The sequence below is a fragment of the Manis pentadactyla genome, chromosome 4, assembly GCF_030020395.1.
Source record: "Manis pentadactyla isolate mManPen7 chromosome 4, mManPen7.hap1, whole genome shotgun sequence".
In the NCBI taxonomy this organism is placed as follows: domain Eukaryota; kingdom Metazoa; phylum Chordata; class Mammalia; order Pholidota; family Manidae; genus Manis; species Manis pentadactyla.
In genome coordinates this window covers 174,319,949-174,340,371 of record NC_080022.1, presented here as the reverse complement: position 1 = coordinate 174,340,371, position 20,423 = coordinate 174,319,949, and the positions used below count along the sequence as shown (strand labels likewise).

Sequence of the window (20,423 nt, the reverse complement as noted above, 5' to 3'; positions counted from 1 at the left end):
TTTTACTATTTTATAAAAACTAGTATAATCTTATTTTTAAAAATTTTATAAATCTGAAATTTTACTCATTCAGAAAACCTCTCACTTGTCTGAATTAGTGTGATTTTTTTCCTGTATTTTATTTATAACAGCTAATCAATACAGAAGAGGCAGCATCTTTCAGCTTATACCTGCAGAAACTAATAAACTTGTATTTCAACACCAGCAAATATCAAGTGGTCACCCTTAAGTTTCATAACCTTTTAAATCTGACCTTTCAAAGTTTTTATCATTCCTCTTAAATTAAGGGTAGAATGACCCTAATTTATCAAAAGTTTACAGAAAATAAATAATTTCTATCAAAATTCTGCAAACATAAATCACATCTTTGATTCAGTTGTAAAGTGTGTATGTATGTGTGTGTGCCCTCTATTTCCTCACTACAGAGTACAGCAGAAGAAACTGGGTTATGAATCTTCTCTACTGAAGTAGAAATTCTTTCAAGATAAAAACAACCAAATGTCACATAAATTTTAGTTGACCACAAAGACGGATTCAAGTACAAATGACATGAACCTCAGCTGTTTATGACTGGATTCTCCACTTGTTTCTGAAAAAAAACACTTTAACAAGGAAGACTTGTTTAGCTTAGTCCATCTGACTTTAAGGCTAAATCTTTTGAAATGGAGCAAAATAACACTAATAATGGATTTTTTATAACACAAAGAAAGAACATCAGAACAAACAGTTGAATGTTGTGGATGTTCTGAAGTTCTATACCAACTTTAGATCATAAATTTCAAGTTACTTATTCATCAGTCACTATTAGTAAAGCTGTGAACATCTACAGCTATGAGAATATACTAAAACTGTATGCCTTCTGTTCAGCTGAGGAGGATTCTTGTTTGGAAATAAATGTGTTAAGCACCTCAAAGTGCCAACATAGTCTCTTGCATTAGACATTCCATAGATACTGTAAAAAATTAAAAGCTGTTTGGTATAAAAGGAATTGATTAAAAGATCAAAAGATTATAATTACCTAAAGTTTAAAAGTAACCACATGAGAAAACTGAAAGAAAGGATGTCAACTATTTGTACTATTTCTTACTTGCAAATCTGAAGGATAATATATTCGTACAGTGGTAACTAACATTTTAGCTGTACAATTAAAAAACTGTAACTGCAAATAATCAACAAAAATCAGAAACTCAGATATTAAAAAGGATATATATAGTATTCTCTCTCATCAGCCAGTAACAAAAATGGAAATAACTAATATTTATATATATTGATTTCATTTGTACCAAAACCTGAGATAGGTATTTTCCCTTGACAGAAACAAAAAAGTGTAAGAATTGTAATGCACAACAACCATGACTATGAAATCTGTGAGCTTTCCACCATTCCTCATTGTCTCCTGTGTAGATACAGCACATATAGATGAAGTAGAAGAAAGCATGTTTCTTACTAAGAAAATGGCTTAGAGTGACATTTTGGGATAGGATTATTGTGGTAAAAATGACAAATGACTAAATAGAAAACCAGCTGCCAATGTGTATGAAAAATCTGATAACTAGTAAACTAGTTATTGTGAATTGTATCAAGAAGCACGGATGTGGTGTGAGATGAAACATCATACGGTGGGGAACAATTTTCACATCATTTTCACAATTTTTCCTGAAGTCCTGATCACTCCTTATGAAGACATTTCTTATAGCAAGAAAGGATGAATCAATGAATGAATCCATTATACTACATTCCCACACTATCCAGACCTCTGGCATTCTTGAGGTAGAACAAAGTCACCTCCATTATGTAGAAAAGTATGACTTAATTGATAGAGCTTGATTCAGAATACATATGTAAGTTTACTAATTTTAAAAATATTTACTAAATGCCTGCCATGTTCTCAAATATATAAACCTATTGGGGGTACTATGGGAGATTCAGACTGAATAAGAGATGGGCTTAAAGTCTAGAACAGGGGCTGACAAGCATTTTCTGTAAAGAACCAGACAGTAAATATCTTAGGCTTTATGGGCCATGCAATCTCTGTTGCAAATACTCAACTATGCTGTTGTGGCATGAAAGCAGACATAGATAATACATAAATGAATGGGTATGGTTGTGTTCTGAAAAAAACTATTTATAAAAACTGATGGTTACCTGGATATGGCTCATGGGCCATAGTTTGCTGACCCTTGGTTTAGAACCATTAAAGGATGTGCCCAAATAACTAGAACATACTCAGCCTAATTGTTCAGGTTTTTATTATTTCTTCCAAGAATTGTTATAAAAGTTCCCCTCAACTTGTGTTGCCAACTCCACTCCCCTAAATACTTCACTCGACGCAGCTGCCCGAGTGAGCTTATGTTTTAACACTATGCCACTACTATTCTTAAAACTCTTCAATAGCTTGCACTACTGGTAGAAAAAAAGTCCCTACTCCTTAGCACAGTATAAAAGGCTCTTTGTGCTTCATCTCCTGCTTTAGTCTCCTGACTTATTCCCCACAATGTCTCTCTCTACCTCTCCTCCCCTACTTTTCATGCTGAAGCAATACTGGATTACCCTAACACACCATGCTATTTTGTGTCTCTGTTCCTTTCTGTATGTTGTTCCTTCTACCTAAAACGCCCTACCCCATTAAGAGACACATCCACCCAGAAATTCCTCTGTGAAGCATCCCTCACCCCACAAGTTGACCACACTTGACATCATTTCATTTTCTTACCTTGCATGTACTTTCTATTACTGCCTGTGGAGGATTAAACTGTGAGCTGCTCAATGGTAGGCAGTTTACTTCTTTTCAGTTGTATCATTAACTCTGAGCACAAGGTCTGGCATATAGTAGGTGAGGAATAAATCTATTTTGAACCAAACTCAACTGAAGGTATCATAAATGATACATTACTATATCAAGAAGGAAGCTAATAAATCATTATTGAAAGGAAGAATCAGAAAAGGTTGAAGAAAGTGGTGACATATGAACCACGTACTGAAAAGATAAGTAAACATAGAAGGTAAAGACTCTTAATGAGGCAAAAAAAAAAGTAGATAAGTGAAAAAATGAATTAATGTCTGAAGACCTGTGATTATTCCCGTTTCACTAAAGTGTATGGCGAATAATTGGGAACACATCTGGGAGAGCCAGTTTAGGGTCAGATCTAGAGGAGCTAAAAGACCAGGCTAAGAAGTCTATGCTTCATTCTGAATGTTTCTGAGAGGCAGAATGATATAAAACAAGAAGATTAATCAAACATTAAGTGTGCAGAAACTGAAATACACCGCCAAGATATAACTGACTAAATTTGAAAAGGAATTCAATATAGGACACAGGAGAGTGGCAGGAATCAAAGATAATCTTGAAGTTTTAAGCCTGAGAAATTGGGATAAACAGGGAAACAGAAACAGGAAGGAAAGTAGTTTAAAAAAATGACAGCAAATTTAGTTTTGGAATATTAAATTTGGGGCCTGATAAATCATCCAGATGGAAGTATTTAGTATAAATCTGAAAGTGGCTAAAAGATACTTTCCAAAGATGAGACATAAATCTGGGAGTACCTACCTACAGATGATAACTAAAACCTGAAGAGGAGAAGGGATGGTAAAGGATCAAGAGCACTTCATTTACCAAACTTTACCAAAATAAAAGTATCCCGATATATATTCTACCATAGTATCAATAACATTATTGTACTAATTTGCAAATATGTCCATTTGCCTGACTAAATTCTTTGAAGAGATCATGCTTTATTATCTTTGTATCTCCAACTTACTATTTCAAAAATAGCAGGTATTCAGTTTATTTGCTCAATTACTGCCATAGTTCTAGCATGTAGAAAATCTTGCTAACAACTCCACACAGCACAAAGATTAAAAAATAAATTCTTCAAAATCTTCATCTTCACGTTTGTGTCAAATGGTGGCAACCTAAGACAGAGGGGTTAATGGTAACCATGGAACAGATGCTACCATTATCTTTCTTTTTGCTACTCTTAAGATTCAGCAGTTGACAATTCCTATTCCTTTTACCATGTTTCTTCCATGTCAAAAGTCATCATTATAGTAGCCTGTGATAAGCTTGAAAGGGAAGAGAAAGAATAGTGACATGGTATTGACAGGACGGCAGACTCCTAATCTGTTAGTTGATTTTACTGACCTTTATGTGTCTGTTCATAGCAGTGGATTGTGCTGCTCGCACAAGACCCTCTAGTTCAGCACCGCTGAAATTCTTGGTTTCTACAGCCAGTTCTTTAATGTCTACATCAGCAGAGAGTAACTGATGTCCTCTCATTCTTGCTGTGTGTATGTGAAGGATTTGTAGTCGACCCTTCTCATCTGGTAAGCCTGTTAAAATTGAAAATAAAACATATTTTTTCTTATAGGTACTCAAGCATATAAACATTTGCTTCTCATCATGTACAACTTTTCTAACAAACTTCTAACTTTTCTGACTTTGCTCCTGTTAATGAACTCTACCCGCTCTCCCAGTCAGTGACAGTGCTCACCTATCTCCATTTTAACTTCCAGTCTTCCAGGTCGAAGGAGAGCTTCATCTATCAGATCTGGTCTGTTGGTCATTCCTGAGCACAGATGTTAAAAATGAAACAACATTCAAATTATCAGAGTTCAAAAATAAGATAAAATGTCCCTTAAGTATATGTAAGAATAATAATTTCCCTGACAAACTAAGAGGACATATTATAAAAGTCAAATAGAAAACCAAATTAGATTATCATTTTCTAATCATAATAAATGATAAGAAAAATATCATTTGTTCTTGAACTGGTCTATTGAAAATACCTGGAGACTTTGCTTTAGTAAATGAAATATAAATATAATGAGAACCTCAATTATTTAAAAAGAAAACTTAAGGTTCAGGGAGGATAAGTATCCTACCCAAGGGAGACAGGGCAATGTGAACATGATCTGCCTGACCCTCAAGTCCCTTCCTGTTTTTGTAGGCCAATGTTTTTTAACTTTCATAAATAGTAGGGGTTTCTCTCCCCTGCCCCCCAAAGTCGTCTTAAGAATAACCTCAGTACATAAAACAATTAAAAGAAGAAGTTATGATAGGGATGCATGACTGGAAGCTCGCTCCCCGGCCCTCACAGAACCTAAAACACCTCTAAGGACTGTTGGAGGTATGCAGGACCCAGTTTGAAGGCCACTGCATTACACTGTGTTTCCCTTCTCATGTGTGAGCTTGAAGTGTAAACCCATGAGTCACTAAAACCCATCTTTTATTTGTCCTATTAAACCAGACATTAAAATACTCAAATTCTTCAATACCACTTGATTTGAATCTGCAAACATTGGCAAAACAGTGTAATTACAACACTACACAGATCTTAATTCAGAACCTGTGTCTAATGTTTTTGAAATCATAGTATTTTTTTTTTAAGCAAACATACCAATGACTAAGATGTTGTTCAGTTGCTCTACCCCATCAATTTTGGAGAGCAATTGGTTGACGACAGTGTCATGAACTCCTGTGCTACCAGCCATGCTCCCTCTCTGCTTGCAGATGGCATCAATTTCATCAAAAATGATGATGTGCAAACCACTATTAGCACCAAGCTAGTAAGGGAAGAAGTTACAGAATATTAAAGGTCATAATTTGAATGTATTAACCAAACTAATCAGAAAAGCAGAACAACTGTTTCGAGATTGGCTTCATTTCATTTTGACTAATACATACAGCAAGTATAATCATGGTTGCTGCCCTCCAAAAGGTGTTGGAACTGCAGCATCAGAATTCTGCAAACTGAAAACACATTCCAGAACCTCATATTTAATAGGTTCATTTAATAAAACAAAAATATACATTATATACTTATAGAAGTGAGTAGTTTGTCAAATAACTGGCATTTGTCTAATTATTGTCGAGGCTGGCACTTTCTAAATTGTATTTTTTTTTACCATTGGTAATTTCTCTCATATTATTTGTTCATATCCTCTGCACATTTTCTATTAGGATTTAAGTTTTCCTTATTGATTTATTTTTTAAGTTCTTTATATAATAATAATATTACTATATTTGTTATAAATAGCTTATCCCAGTTTGCCATTCATCTTTTTATTTATGGTATTTTTGACAAATGGAAGGGTTTTTAAAAATTTGTTTTTACTGTTCAAATAGCCAACATAATTGTTATTTTTATGTTTTCCACTTTTATCCTTAAAATCCTCCCCCTTACAGAGAGATGTTCACCTACATTTTCTTCTCTTTATAATTTTTACTTTCTATATAATTCTTTAATCTATCTGGAGTTTTATTTTTATATATGGTACAAGAGAAGAATCCAAGTAATTCTTCTTCAAATAATTAACTAACCGATCCAATACTGATAAATAATCCCTTCTTCATTGATTGAAATGCCATTTCTGTTAGGCTTTATATTTCTATGTATGGTAGATTATTACCAGTCTATACCACTATAGTACTGGGTTGGGCAAGCTCTTTCCCTACACATACTACTCTTCTTTTTCCTAAGTGTCTTAGACATTTTCAACTGTATTTACTTCCAGATAAACATGAAAATCATCCTACCAGGTAAAACAACCTCTACCAATTAAATACAAAAAAGAAAAGTAAAAAATGAAAAATCCAATTTTGATTGAAATTAGATTAAATCTCTAAACTAGTTTAGCAAATACTAAAATCATTATAGCATATGCAGTTCTTAAGAAGAATGATATATCTCTATTATTCAAGTCACTTATATTTTCCAACAAAGTATAGTTTTTGTCATATAAATTCTTTCATAAAGATTTCTATTTGCATTTTTTTGGTTGTGACTGTACATGAGTTTTTTCCTTTATATTTCAGAAATAGTACATAAGTATGAAGAAACTATATTAATTTTCATATATTTATTTTATATCTGGACACAGTATTCTCTTATTTATAATGCCTAAGTTTTTAAAATTGATTCTCTTGAATTCTAGACAGACAATCATACCATTTACAAATACCATTTTGTGTTCTCCTTACTAATGGGTAAACTTCTTTTTGGGTATGAGAAATTGTCCCTGAGCAAAGAGATATAGGAGAAGGAAAGGGCCTAACATATAAGAATTCAGAAGCACACAGGGCCGCCTGAACAAAAGGCTCACAGGCAATCTAGGCCTTATAGAAGGGAGAATAAAATTTACCCCACATGAGAGGAAGTTATTATAGTACAGGGACTAAAATCCAGAAGAAGGCCTTTCTATTGAAACAGGAAGATCACTAAAGGATATGCAAAAGCAGAATGTTCTTTGCATAAAATTATCTTAATCTTGACTTTAGCATGAAAAAGAAGCACACAGTTACAAGGTCAGTGAGAAACAATGGTACATAAATGAGGTAAACAGAATCTGTAAGAGAATTTTGGAGATGGAATGGTGATGACTAAAAAGCAAGTCCTAGGTTTGGTTACTGTCTGCATGAGAACGGGGGAAACAATAGCAAAGATAAGAAATAACCTGGCAGTTATGATAAAGCTGCAGAAGGGAAAGGTGAAGGGAAGTTTTTAAAAGTTTCTACCATGGTATTATTAAAGTGTTAATAGGACATCTAATTAGTAATGTCCTCCATAGAATAAGATACACACACCTGCACAAAAGAGGATAAAAAGATTTGTAAGTCATCTACAAACAATAGAGTCTAGTAGTAAACTAGATCCTGTAAGAAGATGAATTGTACAATTAAGCTGGAGGGATATAAAAGCAAGAGATTCTGGGCTACAATACCAGAAGATGCATAAAATAAAGACAACGTGAAGAAAAGGGGAATCAAGAAAACATGACAAAACTAAAAGATGTAATGTTGCATCAGAAGTAGGAAGAAAAACAGTTCCAAAAATGACCTGAAGAAAATTAGACTGGGTCTAAAATAAACCTGAATATATATAGGGTTGTTTTTTAGTCAAAAAGAGATAAAACACTGTTAGATCAGCAATTTCACTCCTTGTTCATAACTGGCCCAACTCTGCTCATAATTGGCCCAAACTGGGAATAGATAAACTGTAGTACATCTATACCACGGAACACTAAACAATAAAAAGGGATGTTTGACACATGCAACAACTTGGATGAATCTCAAAGGCACTATGCCAAAAGAAAGAAGCCAGTCTCAAAAGGTTACATATTATGATCCCATATATATGACATTCTCAAAACCATAGGGATGGAAAACAGATCAGTAGCTACCGGGAGTTACTTGTAAAGTGGCCAGAAATGGACAGCATGAGGGAATCTTCAGGGGTTATGTAAATGTTCTGTATCTAGATTTTGGTGGTAGTTACATGAAACTACATGTGCTAAAATTCATAAAACTGTATACCAGAAAACTCAATTTTACCTCATAATAATAATAAACAAAAAAGTTAATTTATAATACTTAAATTTTATTATTCCTATTTGGAGTATTGTTTATTCTTTAATGCAATCCCATGCAAGATGACAGTCATATGCTCATCAAAGTTTCCAAAATTTAACTAGGTTTTTTTTTCTGAACATTACCTACAACTTTTTCTCCTTCCACAAATGTTTTAAAAACTAAAGTCAAATCTGAAAAAAAACTAACTTAATTTCTCAGTATCACCATATTTACTGAACAGAGGTCTGATAATAAATGATAGCTTTCTACTTAAAAAAAGTTCAACACCATAAACTATTCATCTTTCCATCTATAGAAAAGACTGAGAATGAAGAATTGGAACTACAACCTTAGTTTTGCCAACACTTCTACATATTGAGGGATTAATTCTTGCCATCTTCGGTGCAAAATAAGGACACACCTTTTTGTGACTGAAAAACTGTAAGATTCTACATTGTTTTTATATTTTTATTCAAAGTTGTCTGCAAATACAGCATGGAACAAAAGCTGGTATTATGTATGAATTTTGCTGTCAGTGTACTTTATATTGACACTGGAATCATGATTTCCTTCTCAGTCCAACGTCAAAAATCATCTCTGAGGAAGGGAAGCAAGCAACAATGAGAACACTGTGTTTGATTAAATAATCACAGGAGCAATCTGTCCTAAACATAATTCAGTACAATTCTGACCTTTTCAGAACCTTACTAATGTTGTGGCCTGTCAGCAGGTCCCTTCCCCAAGCAGTCAGTACAATAACATTAATTTTTACAGGTGTGTTACTTAAATAAAGGCAAGTTATTATTGCAATAAATTAGGAATCAGGTGAAGAACATGTCAAGATTAATGTTCACGGATTAATATAACTGAATCATCAATAAATCCTTTGCCAGAGTTTAAATTTCCACAATGCAACCTTTAATTCGCTGGCTTCTAGCTCTTTCTTACCATCTGCAAAGTCCTCCTCATAGAACATAGCCGATGCTGTTGAGCCCCTGGCAACAGCCTTCAGAAATGGCTGTTCTATATTTAACTGGTTTGACCTATATGTAAGTGTTCATCTCTATCAGCCTGGACTGTCCAGAATCACAAAGGTGATGCAGTTTTTTATTCTGTAACGCACATATACCTTCCATGGGGTTATTAGCTGAGTATACCGAGCCATTTCCAGAAGAAAGGATTGAGGAACGTGTAATTGAAAGGGCTGGCTATCATTACTACCTACCTAGAAATTCTTTGCCAACTCAGTGTTATCATTAATAGTGTCATAGTTAATCTGTCTGCAAGTTTCAAAACAGCACCAAAGATACCTATGCAGCCAGCTATGGGTTAGCTATCAAAACAGATTTTATGTTTTTTTACAGGGCATTTTAACCTTACCTAGTGTTTAATCCTCAGTATCCCATCAGGGCCCATTAGACACAAATTTCAGTTTTTAAGTTTCTTTATTGAGCAATTTTAACCATTTATAAAGATTGATATTTTATGACTTTTTTTCTTAGAAGTCTTCCATAGAACAAAAAGGTGTATTTCAGAAAAATAGAATTAAACTAATTCTATCTTGCAATTATCATATGGGGTCCACTGGATATTTTTACAAATCTAAGAAATATTATGCTAATTCAACATTCTAGAAATTATGTCATCATTACTCGTCAATTACTCCCAACTATACTAAAAAAAGGTAAAATAATTAGAATATGGAAGAGTGATGAACTTGGTTAGAAGAATGATGCAACAGTGAAATATATGTCACTATGACTTCATCCTGCAGTTTTCTTACTGCATTGCCTGAAGTATTATATTTCAAGAAGGTATAAGAAGAAATCTGGAGACACCACCCACTATCTCTGCTGCCTGATTTTACCTTTAAGTGAACACACTTGAGAATTCCGATTTTTTTGTTCCGTGGCCATAATGATAAAGAAAAGAAAATTGACAGAGGAAGATATTTCACAACTATTGGATGAATCTGAAGACGAATGCAAAGAGTAATGAAGATGGTGAAATTGATCATTTGTAAGTAAAATCTCATACTCTGTACCTGCAGGTGAGGGTATCCTACATAAATTTTCTCAAACTCAACAATAAATGAATAATACATTTCTAAAGACAAAAAAAATGTGGCACTTTCATCCAGTACTTATTCAACAAAAAGTCTTTATTGTGCATATTTTGTGACGAGAAACCAGGCCATCTTATTTTTCTAAAAGAACACTTGATAGTGTCCTCTCATCTTTTATTTCATCTGTGCATCAAAATTTCCTTGATATGGTTTCTAAGTAGACAGATACTGAAGGGCAGGTATTATAGAGAGATAACCAGAAGAAATGGATGACATAGACATTTAAAAAACGAACTGACCATTCTTAAAGGAGTATACAAATCTATAAATGGAAATGCTTTGCAAATATGGAGCATCCGATGGTGATCCTCGCTGCAACAAAATGGAGCCAAATGTTTTACAAAAAATTCTTCAAGTATTGTGTCTTTAAAATTTTAAGTATAATTTCCATTTTATTTTTTTTCCAGAGAAAAGTTTTCTTCAGTCCTTAAGGACTTAGCTCCTTACATGGGTTTTGGTGGACGTCATGGGGCAGCACCCACAGGTCTAAATTAGGGTGGGGAGTGCTCAGTCCTTCCGGGCCTCATTAGAACGATTCCTGACTACCTTGCTGAGAATAGCACAATTCACACAGTAATGTATTTTCACATACAGCTTAGGAAGTACCTAACAGTTGAAGACACTCGCTTCAGAAATATTCCTGATGACGGCAGCCTCTACTGTGTTTCGAATGACGAACTTTTTAATGGCCTCGTCCTTGGGCACAAATCAGGCACAATTAGTGCAACGAATAGTCTGCATGTGGCTGTGGCCCTTTTTGGCATGACCATTGTTCCTTCTTTTCTTGGTCATCTGGGGAGGGGGTGCCTGAGAGCTACTTATTGTGTCTTAATGATGTAAGTACAAGAAGAAGACCCAGAAGAAATGATAAGCTAGACTATATTAGAGATGTATTCCAAATTTAGAATCAGTATGTGCAAGTTAGTGTATGACAACTCATAAACAGTTATATTTAGAGGCTCTTAGTATATATACATATATGTCTTAAAAATCAAGAAAATGTGGAATTGAAATTTGGTTTGCTATATTTGAGTTCTCATTAAATATTTTAATAGTCTTTCACTTCCCTTTATTATCATGTTTGTAAGTGATTTCTAAATAACTTAAAAATAAATTTTAAAAGTTCTTTCAACCTAGGTAGTAAATGGTGATAACTATTTTTCTTGGTATACTAGTGTTAAACAGATATTTAAAGCAAAAAACATTGTAATATTAGGGATGAACTGCAAACCTGAATGGGTTCTGGGACTGTCTGAAGAACTGAGACTAGTTACTGGATTTGCACCAATCTGCTTCTGCCTGGTAGAACAAATGTAGCTGAGATAGCCAGAGATTTGAACATGAACAAGAATTTAATGGGATGTAGGAAAGCAGAGGAGAAAATAACCTTATGTAAAACTGAAAAAATTAAGCGCTCAACAAGCAGACTCAAAGCATTAAAAGTATTGTTATAAAGACAATGATTAAAATTTATTTTTACCTTCAACAAAAATTTTAAAAAGTAGGAAATGACAGCACAGATTAAATTCAGTAATGCTTACTAGATTGAAAAATATATATTACATGTTATTATGTTTCTGAGTGTTATGTTGATCCATGTAAATCTATTATTCATTTTAATGTTTGATATTCCACTTCCTACTGAGGAAGAATCAAGATGTCCCTCCTATTTCCCCCATTATGAATCGTGCAGCAATCAACATACTAATACATGTCATTTGTGCACAAGTGCAAGAGGATTTCTCTAGGGCAGTTGCCTTGAAGTAGAACTCATGAGTCATGGAGTTTGTGTATCTTCATTTTTATAAGATGTTGTCAAATTAATCTGCAAGATACTACTGACTTGGCATAATCTTCTAAATACTATGAATAGTAATGTATATAAAGCCCTCTTTCTCCACAACCTCACAAACTTTTTGTGTGGTTACTCTTGAAAATTTTGCCAGGTTGTTTATAAAATAATGTCTTTTTTATTATGTGTTTTCCTGATTCATTTGCTTATCTTCAGTTATATTTTCAGTATTCTCACATGAGAACATGTTATATCTTGCCATTTATTAGTTCTTAAAAGAGTTTCAAAATGTTTATAATTTTCTCCTTTAATTTTCCTGTTAGCTTTAATTCTAGGTATCTTATTCTGACTGCTGTTGTACATGAAAATTTTTTTTAAGTTACATTTTCAGTATCTTCACATTTTTAGTCTTGTTATTCCTTTCTTGCCTTCTAAAGAAGGTAATCTTTCTTTTTTCTCTAGCTTCTTTTAAGGTTTTCTCTTTGTTTTTTGTTTTCAGCAATTTGACAATGTATAGGTGTAGACTTCTTTGGTGTTTCTTTTGCTTGAGGTTCGTATCACTTTTGGAATCTATGGACTGATGTACTTCATCAGATTTAGAAAGTTCTAAACCATGTTCTCTTCAAATACTACTTTGCCCCATTCTCTTTCTCCTGATTTTCTAGAACTTCAAGTACATGCACTAGACCTTTTCACAGTATTTTCTTTTGGCATTCCTTTCATCCTTGTTTCTATTTTTGTCTTTCAGTTCACTAATTCTCTCTTCAGATGTGCCTAATGTGCTCTTTAAACCCACCTACCACTTGAGTTTATTTCAGTTACTGAATTTCTCATTCCCCAAATTTCTATTTGTTATTTTCTTTACAGTTTCCACTGCTCTGCCAAAATTCTTGGTCTTGTTTGTTTCTCTTTGAACATGATAAATGTAGTTATTTTTAAAGTCTATATCTGAGAATTCCAATGTCTTCAGGCCCAATTTCTATCATCTTTTATTTCTCTTTCTTCATGTTATTTATGTCTTTTGTGGTTGCTTTTGGTTATAAGCCAGGCATTGCATTTGAAAACTACAGAAATAATCTGTGGACTTACATATTACCTTCCTCCAGGAAGGATCTATAATTTTGCCAGATGCCTTGGAGCACTGGCAATTTAGGAACCCTCAATCTGATTTTAGAGAATGACATGATTCAAAGCTAATTTTTAGCTTCTGTGAGACCATGTCTACTTCTGGTTAACCCTTGCTTCTATGGTGTAGCTTTCAGGGTCCCAATTCACAATAAAGCATATTCATCAGATACCCCCCTTTGTAGGCCATGGGCTTTAATCTCTGCTCCCCTTACTTTTACTAGCCTGTCAAAAGGGCTACATAACTGTGAGTGACTCTTCCAGCAATGGCTAATCTCTCTAGACAAACAATGACCCCATACACCAGGACCTTTTCTCTGGGTGTCCATTTCCCCCCTAGATTTAATAAGCTCTTTGATGCCTTTAAGCAAAAAATTTTTAAATATTTTGTTGAGCTTTTCTGGTAGTCTTCAGTGGCAGCCATGATTCAAATTACCTTATGTGCCACTACCAGAACCAGAAGTTCCCAATTTTATCTACACTTTCACCAATTCCACTGCTCTTGGATACAAGATACAAGAACTGTTTCCTTCTGGGTTCAACTTCCTTCAGTCTCAAGTACATCCTACTTCATATTCTTTTAGCAAGCTTCTGTGAAGAGTTAGTTCTATTAGTCTTTGCCTAATAAAATATCTTTTTTCACTTTTATTTCTCAATAAGAATTCAGCTGGGTATAAAAAATTTAAGTTGACAGTTTCACTTAGCTCTGTGAAGCTTAGTCTACTGTTTTCTGGTCTCTCTTGCTGTTGTTGAAAAGTTTGCTGTCAACATAATGGATATTGATTACCATCATCATTTTTTTGTTGATACTAAGGTGTTTCTCTTCTCTCTCGGCATTCTCTAGTTTCATACAATGGGTCTAGAAATGACTTAATTTTTATTCATCCTATTTGGGCTTATGGTGCTACCTGAATCTGAATATTTATGTTTTTTATATTCTAGAAAATTCTTAGCCATTCTACCTTTTAATATTGCCTCTACACTATTCTCCTATTTGGACTTCTCATTTTAACTCTAAGCTTCTCAACTTCTCTTTTGTATTTTCCATCTCCTCTCTCTCTCTCTCTCTTTATGCTACATTCTGGGTGGCTCTTTAGATCTATTCTCCCATTTATCACTTCTCTATAGCTGAACTTATTAGCTTATGTTTAACCTGGCTGCTGAGTTTCAAATTTTGATGATGATATTTTCCATTTTTTGAAGCTATTTTAGCTTTTCCTGTGACAATCTCTTGTGGCCTGCATTGTTGGAGCATTCCTTGGGATATGCTTATATCTAACAAGCTTATGGTATTGTCAGCTTAGGATTCATCTTTAATTTCTCAGCTTAGGGCTCCAGACCACAAAGGTGTGTGTGTATTTCTTTTTTTTCAAATCCTAAGCAAGAGTTAAGGATCCATGGTTTAGAATTTAATGGGAAATTCCACAGCTCTCACTCCAGAACCTAGGCAGACAGTTAAATGTTTTTGTTATTTCTCTGTGCTGGTAGCCAGATATTTTCTATCTCATTCTTTTCATTGAGGACACAATCCTTCTGAAGTTTCCAGTTCCTGGTCCACACAGTAAGTGGGTTCAAGGGCTTGTTTTCTGCCCCATAGAGGGTGCTAAAACCCAAAGTCACACATTATCAAAATCGAAAGCTGTAGCTCATATCTTTACCACTCTAATTTTATAGTTTTCTTTTCATTTCTGGAGATTTCTTTTTCTTTCCTGAGAGTGAAATTATGCATTTAAAATGATTTTAACTTTGTGTTACCCAGTATTTAGAGGTGTTTGAGGGAGGAAGGTTTTCAGGTGACCTAGTCTACTGTATTGCCAGAATCAGAAATCCATGGCATTGTTTTTAAACTTTCTGTCAATGAAATTAATATGTTAACACTAGTGTGTTAGTCAGGGTTTTCCAGAGAAATAGAACAAATAGGATGGATCTATAGATATCTATATATCTATATCTATATATAACTATATCTCTATAGATATCTATGTATCTGTAGGTCCATCCTATTGCACAAGATATACATAGATACATAAAAACACATATACATAAGTACAGATATATATATCTAGATCTAGATCTATATTTTTATCTATCTATCTATTGAGAGATTACTTATAAGGAATTGGCTAACAGAGTTATGGGGGCTGACAAGTCCCAAGATCTGCAGTTGGCAATCTGGAGACACAGGAGACCCAATGTTGTAGTTCCAGCTCACAGGTCTGCAAACTTGAGATGTTTCAGTTTGAGTGTGAAGGCAGGACAATCTGATGTCCTAGTATAAGGCAGTCAGGTAGTAGGAAATTCCCTCATACTCAAGGGAGGGTTAGCCTTTCTATTCTAACAGGCCTTCAACTAATTGGATAGGGCACACCCACATTGGGGAGGGCAACTGCTTTATTAAGTCTACTAATTCAAATGGTAATCTCATCCAGAAATATCCCCAGAAACACTCCTAGAATAATAACCAAATGTCAGGGTACCCTGAGGCCCAATCAAATTGACACATAATATTAACTATTACAATTAGAAAACTGGTTTGATTTTTAACTTATTTTCTTTTTTTAAGACTCAAACCAAGCTTTCCTTTGAGACCTAACAACTCATACCTGTCACTCTACAAATGAGTTGACTCAGTAGTAAGCAAGTTAGTTTTCTGCACATGGACCTCACATGTATATATAATTCTACAAGTCCCTTTATGGATTTAATTTCCCCCTTTTCCAAAGGATAAGTGACTTCAAATCTCTAGATGTAATGTGGAATAAAAGTGTTACCTGAAAATACATTCATGATCTGTTTTTGCAAAGCCTTTGGTTTATACAATCATCTTTCTTAGTATCATGAACATGTGGGTGATGACATCTACTCACATCATGCAAATGCCCCATAATACCTGGTTCAGTGATATAACTTGTACTAAATACATTTCACTTGCTAGTTTTTCTAAGTATAGATCATAGTAACAAGTTTTCCACCATAACTCCTGAGTTTCATTCATCATATAAGTGATAACAAACTTTTACTAAATTATATTAACATTACCCTCCTTTGCTCCTCTTCAGCATCAGCAAAGAGTTTACGAATGTTAGCCTCTGATTCTCCCACATATTTGTTAAGGATTTCTGGTCCATTGACCACTTTGGGCTCTCTTGCATTTAACATCTTGCCAATCTGTCGAGCCAAAAGAGTCTTACCACAACCCGGGGGCCCATATAACAGGATGCCTTTAACATGTTTGCAACCTAAAAAGAAAAAGAAAACAGTCTTATATCAACTATCTAAAATCTAATCAAGATATCTAAAAGAAAGTTTTCCTTCTTTTTCGTATGCATATTAGGAAAAATACAGTCATGCCATTAACATATATTAATGCCCAGGTGCCATGAACAGAACAAGAATGAACAACTGAAGCTCTTTTTTCAATAGAAAATCTAGAAACACTTCCTATACCAGTACCAATATTTGAGGGGAAAAGCTGCCAATTAAAGGTCTTTGGAAAAGTATACTTAACTATCATTTAGAACAAATATTTTTAACTCTGAATATTTCTCTTTGACTTATATATGTAATTAGGAACTATTACTTATTTTTCATTACCCTTTATATTGAAGGCAGGGAAAAAAAGAGATCTGTTTCTAGGCAAATTTAACCCAACACAAATCTATTATGATATAGTAGGCTATGGAAACTGTATCTTAGTCATAGAAATTACAGGTTTACCTGTCAATACAAGCCCTTAAAGAAAGGGCAAACATGTCTGAGTTGGACTGGTATAGAGCAATCCATAGGATCCAGATGGATGTTACAGACTTTGTGGATAAAGTGAATGTCCTACTTCATGTGACTAATATAAGGCACATGATTTCTCAGAGCCACCCCAATGAAGATGAAGTTTCAAAAGAATAGTGTTCGATTCTTTTCTAGGGAAGCATTGCTAAATGCTTTGAAGGTGTGATCAACAAGAGCAAAGTAACAAGACTGATGACTTAGACTACCCAGTATTTCTTTAGCCAACTTTACAGGAGCATTTACTCCATTTCTTAAGACACAGATGACCCATGGTTTCTGTTTACTCATTCTAGGAATTCTCACTTGTCTAGCAGCTTCACATTTAAGATGCATCACCTTTTCCTAGCAGTTTTTTCTTTATACTATACCAAAAAAGCACTCTGTGAAATGATGAATTATTAAATAAAGTTAAACTCAAAACTACAGTTGAAAAAGAAAATATCTGGAAATGTAATATAAATAGTTTCTATGGAAAACAGCTTGTCCTCATTTAGAAAAAAGGCTTTCAAAAATTATATCTTTAAGAAAAAATTATGACAAAACATTTAATAACCCATATAAAAGGAATCACAAGATATAACCAACTCTACTATATATTTTAGATTCTGAGAAGGAAGACCCTTTGGGTCTTCCCAGTATGGTCACTGTTTCTGTCTTTATGTCAAAAAAAACACTCCCTTTTAAATCCTTCAAAGAAATGAGAGCTGTGCTTATGATGAGGTTTGTAGGGACAAGGGGAACTTAGGGGAAACTCTTTTAGGATCTTAAGCCCTTCTTATCACAGAGTAAATTTCTGTCCTAAAAATGATGACCCAATAAAACGTCTTTGCCCTTGACCCACCCCTGGAGCATGAGTGTTAGAGAAGCCACTGGGACACAGCTGATGAAAACCTTGGAACCTGGCTCTTAGTCTTCCCCATTAAGTCAACTGCTACAATCATGATTTGAAACTACTCATATAAACCACAGCAGAGGCAGGTGGTGCTGATGGTGAAACAGGCATAAGTTGAGTAGAGCCTGAAAGGAGAACATGAAGATTTGCTAAGTACCTACAAAATACCTAAGTACCTAAACCTCATCTCCAGTTTCTTAACTTTGTCCAAGTTATCAACTTCCTCCTGACTGTACTTCCTTCCATATTGAGCCATACTTTATTTCAAGGATTATCAACTCTTTGGTCTTTTTATTCTTCTGTAATACCCATCCCACAAGCCCTGAACACAGTATGGCTTTACTGCATACGGTTTACCTACACATTGGCTCCAGAGCCCAGCCAGGGGAAATTACTTCACTGTGCTGACTGATATCCTCACAATTTCATGCTATCCAATTTCAGTTCTATTCTTACTGCTTTCTCAATACTGCATTGCCACCCTTTATGTTTTTTTGGTTAGTTAATTTCCCACTCTCCTTAGTAATTATCCAGATCTTTATCAGTCTTCTCAAGTGCTACCCCATGCCATTAAGTCTTCTAGACAATCTAGACTCTGCTTTGCATATTTAAAAAAAAAAGATTATCAGGTATGAACTCCCTTCAGCTCCCTCCTTCTCTATCTAAAAATTTATCTACAGACACATCCATTCTCACTGGGTCTCAAAGGAGTTTCCTCTCTTTTCTACAAGGTTTAAATTGCAATTATTTGTTTATATACCTTTATCTCTATTAGACTGTGAAGCTATTCAACAGCATGTACTGTCTCATCAATCCAGGATCACAAACACTTAGAATAATGCCTAGCACATAATATGTACTCAATAAATGGCTGAATAAGTAAATTGTTGGTTTTTTTCCTATAAAAACTCAAAGACAATAAGGGAGAGAAGACTGCTTTTAAAAATTATTTGAAGCTTTTAGTTTATGGAACAGTGCTTACCTTCATTGCTAAACTAATTTACATACCTAAAACACACATTTGCATGACTGGGACTTTGCAAATTTAGCATAACAAACTACATAATATATAAATAGAGGTCTTAACTTCTGATGGGGTTACGTCCTGATAAACCCATTATAAGTTGAAAATATCACTAAATCAACAATGCATTTAATACAACTAGCTGTGGAACCGTAACTGCTTAGCCTGACCTACATAAACATGCTCAGAACACTAACATTAGCCAACATTTGGGCAAAATCATCTAACACAAAGTCTATTTTATAATAAAGTATCTCGTGGAATTTATTGAATACTATACTGGAAGTGCAAAACAGAATGGTTGTATGGGTACAGAATGGCTGTAAGTGTGTCAGTTGTTTAACCTTGTGATTGCGTGGCTGACAGGCAGCTGTGCTCACTGCTGCTACAGAGTATAGTAAGGTATACTGCTAGCCTGGGAAAAAGATAAAAATTCAAAATTCAAAGTATGGCTTCTAATGAATATATATTGCTTTTACACCATCGTAAAGTTGAAAAATTGTAAGTTGAACCATCATAAGCCAGGGGACTGTGTGCACTAGAAACTTTAACTTTGTTTTTGTATGTGTAAAATGTTTGATTTAATGTGTTTTGAAGTAAACTGATTCAGATCTTATCAAACAATTCACAAAATATTACCATGAAGTTTGAGAGAAAGAAATGCATACCTGTGGAACTTACAGATATTAGATATTACAGATCTATATAATGACAGAATTTATTCAGTGTAAGATCAACAGGAATGTCATAGAAGCTCTAGTATGTATTAGAATATAATTCTTTTAGGATCTCAAGAAAGCCCATCAAAAATATACATTGAAATGTGAAGGTTTTCAAAATCCACTTCCACAAAGGAAGCAGTTACTTGAACAAGCAGTGGAAATGGGACTTTGTTATTACTACTGTTATTAGAGTCTATTCTGACTTATTAAATAAGCATTGGTCTCTAATTTTAAATGAGTCATAAAAACTCTTCATAAATAATTCCATTCAACAAAAGTGTATTAAGCTCCTGTTTGGACTAAGCAAGAAACTAGGTGTTATAAAGATACAAACATGAAAAAGGCAGTTCCTACCTCCAGGGCATTTCTGCTTTAGTAGGAAAGACAGAAATGAAAATAGGTTATCTACAATAAAATAGGACATTATCAGAGACATGTATGAAATGTTTTTGGAACCTAGCCAAGAAAGATTGATTCTGCCAGGGTGATGGCAGAACATTAGAGATGGACACAGGAAAGAGGTAACATTCAGTCTGGACCTAAAGGACCGTGGAAGGTTCATGGTTGGGCAAGGGAGAGGAAATGGCACCCTAAAGAGAGAGAATAGCAT

At 34.3% G+C, this 20,423-nt stretch overlaps 1 protein-coding gene and 1 pseudogene across 4 annotated transcripts in view; both read right to left on the bottom strand.

The window, feature by feature from the left end:
• The window catches only part of NSF (N-ethylmaleimide sensitive factor, vesicle fusing ATPase), a 145,456-nt gene that overhangs the window by 46,311 nt on the left and 78,722 nt on the right, over positions 1 to 20,423 (bottom strand). For all 4 annotated transcript variants that reach the window (XM_036899743.2, XM_036899739.2, XM_036899742.2 and 1 more), the window contains 4 exons: positions 16,429 to 16,628; positions 5,397 to 5,562; positions 4,491 to 4,565; positions 4,142 to 4,329 (listed from right to left, as the gene is read on the bottom strand). In XM_036899743.2, coding sequence (XP_036755638.2) covers positions 4,142 to 4,329; positions 4,491 to 4,565; positions 5,397 to 5,562; positions 16,429 to 16,628 — 629 coding nt within the window. The remainder of the gene's footprint in view (positions 1 to 4,141; positions 4,330 to 4,490; positions 4,566 to 5,396; positions 5,563 to 16,428; positions 16,629 to 20,423) is intronic.
• LOC118919647 (40S ribosomal protein S26-like) lies at positions 10,916 to 16,422 on the bottom strand (annotated as a pseudogene).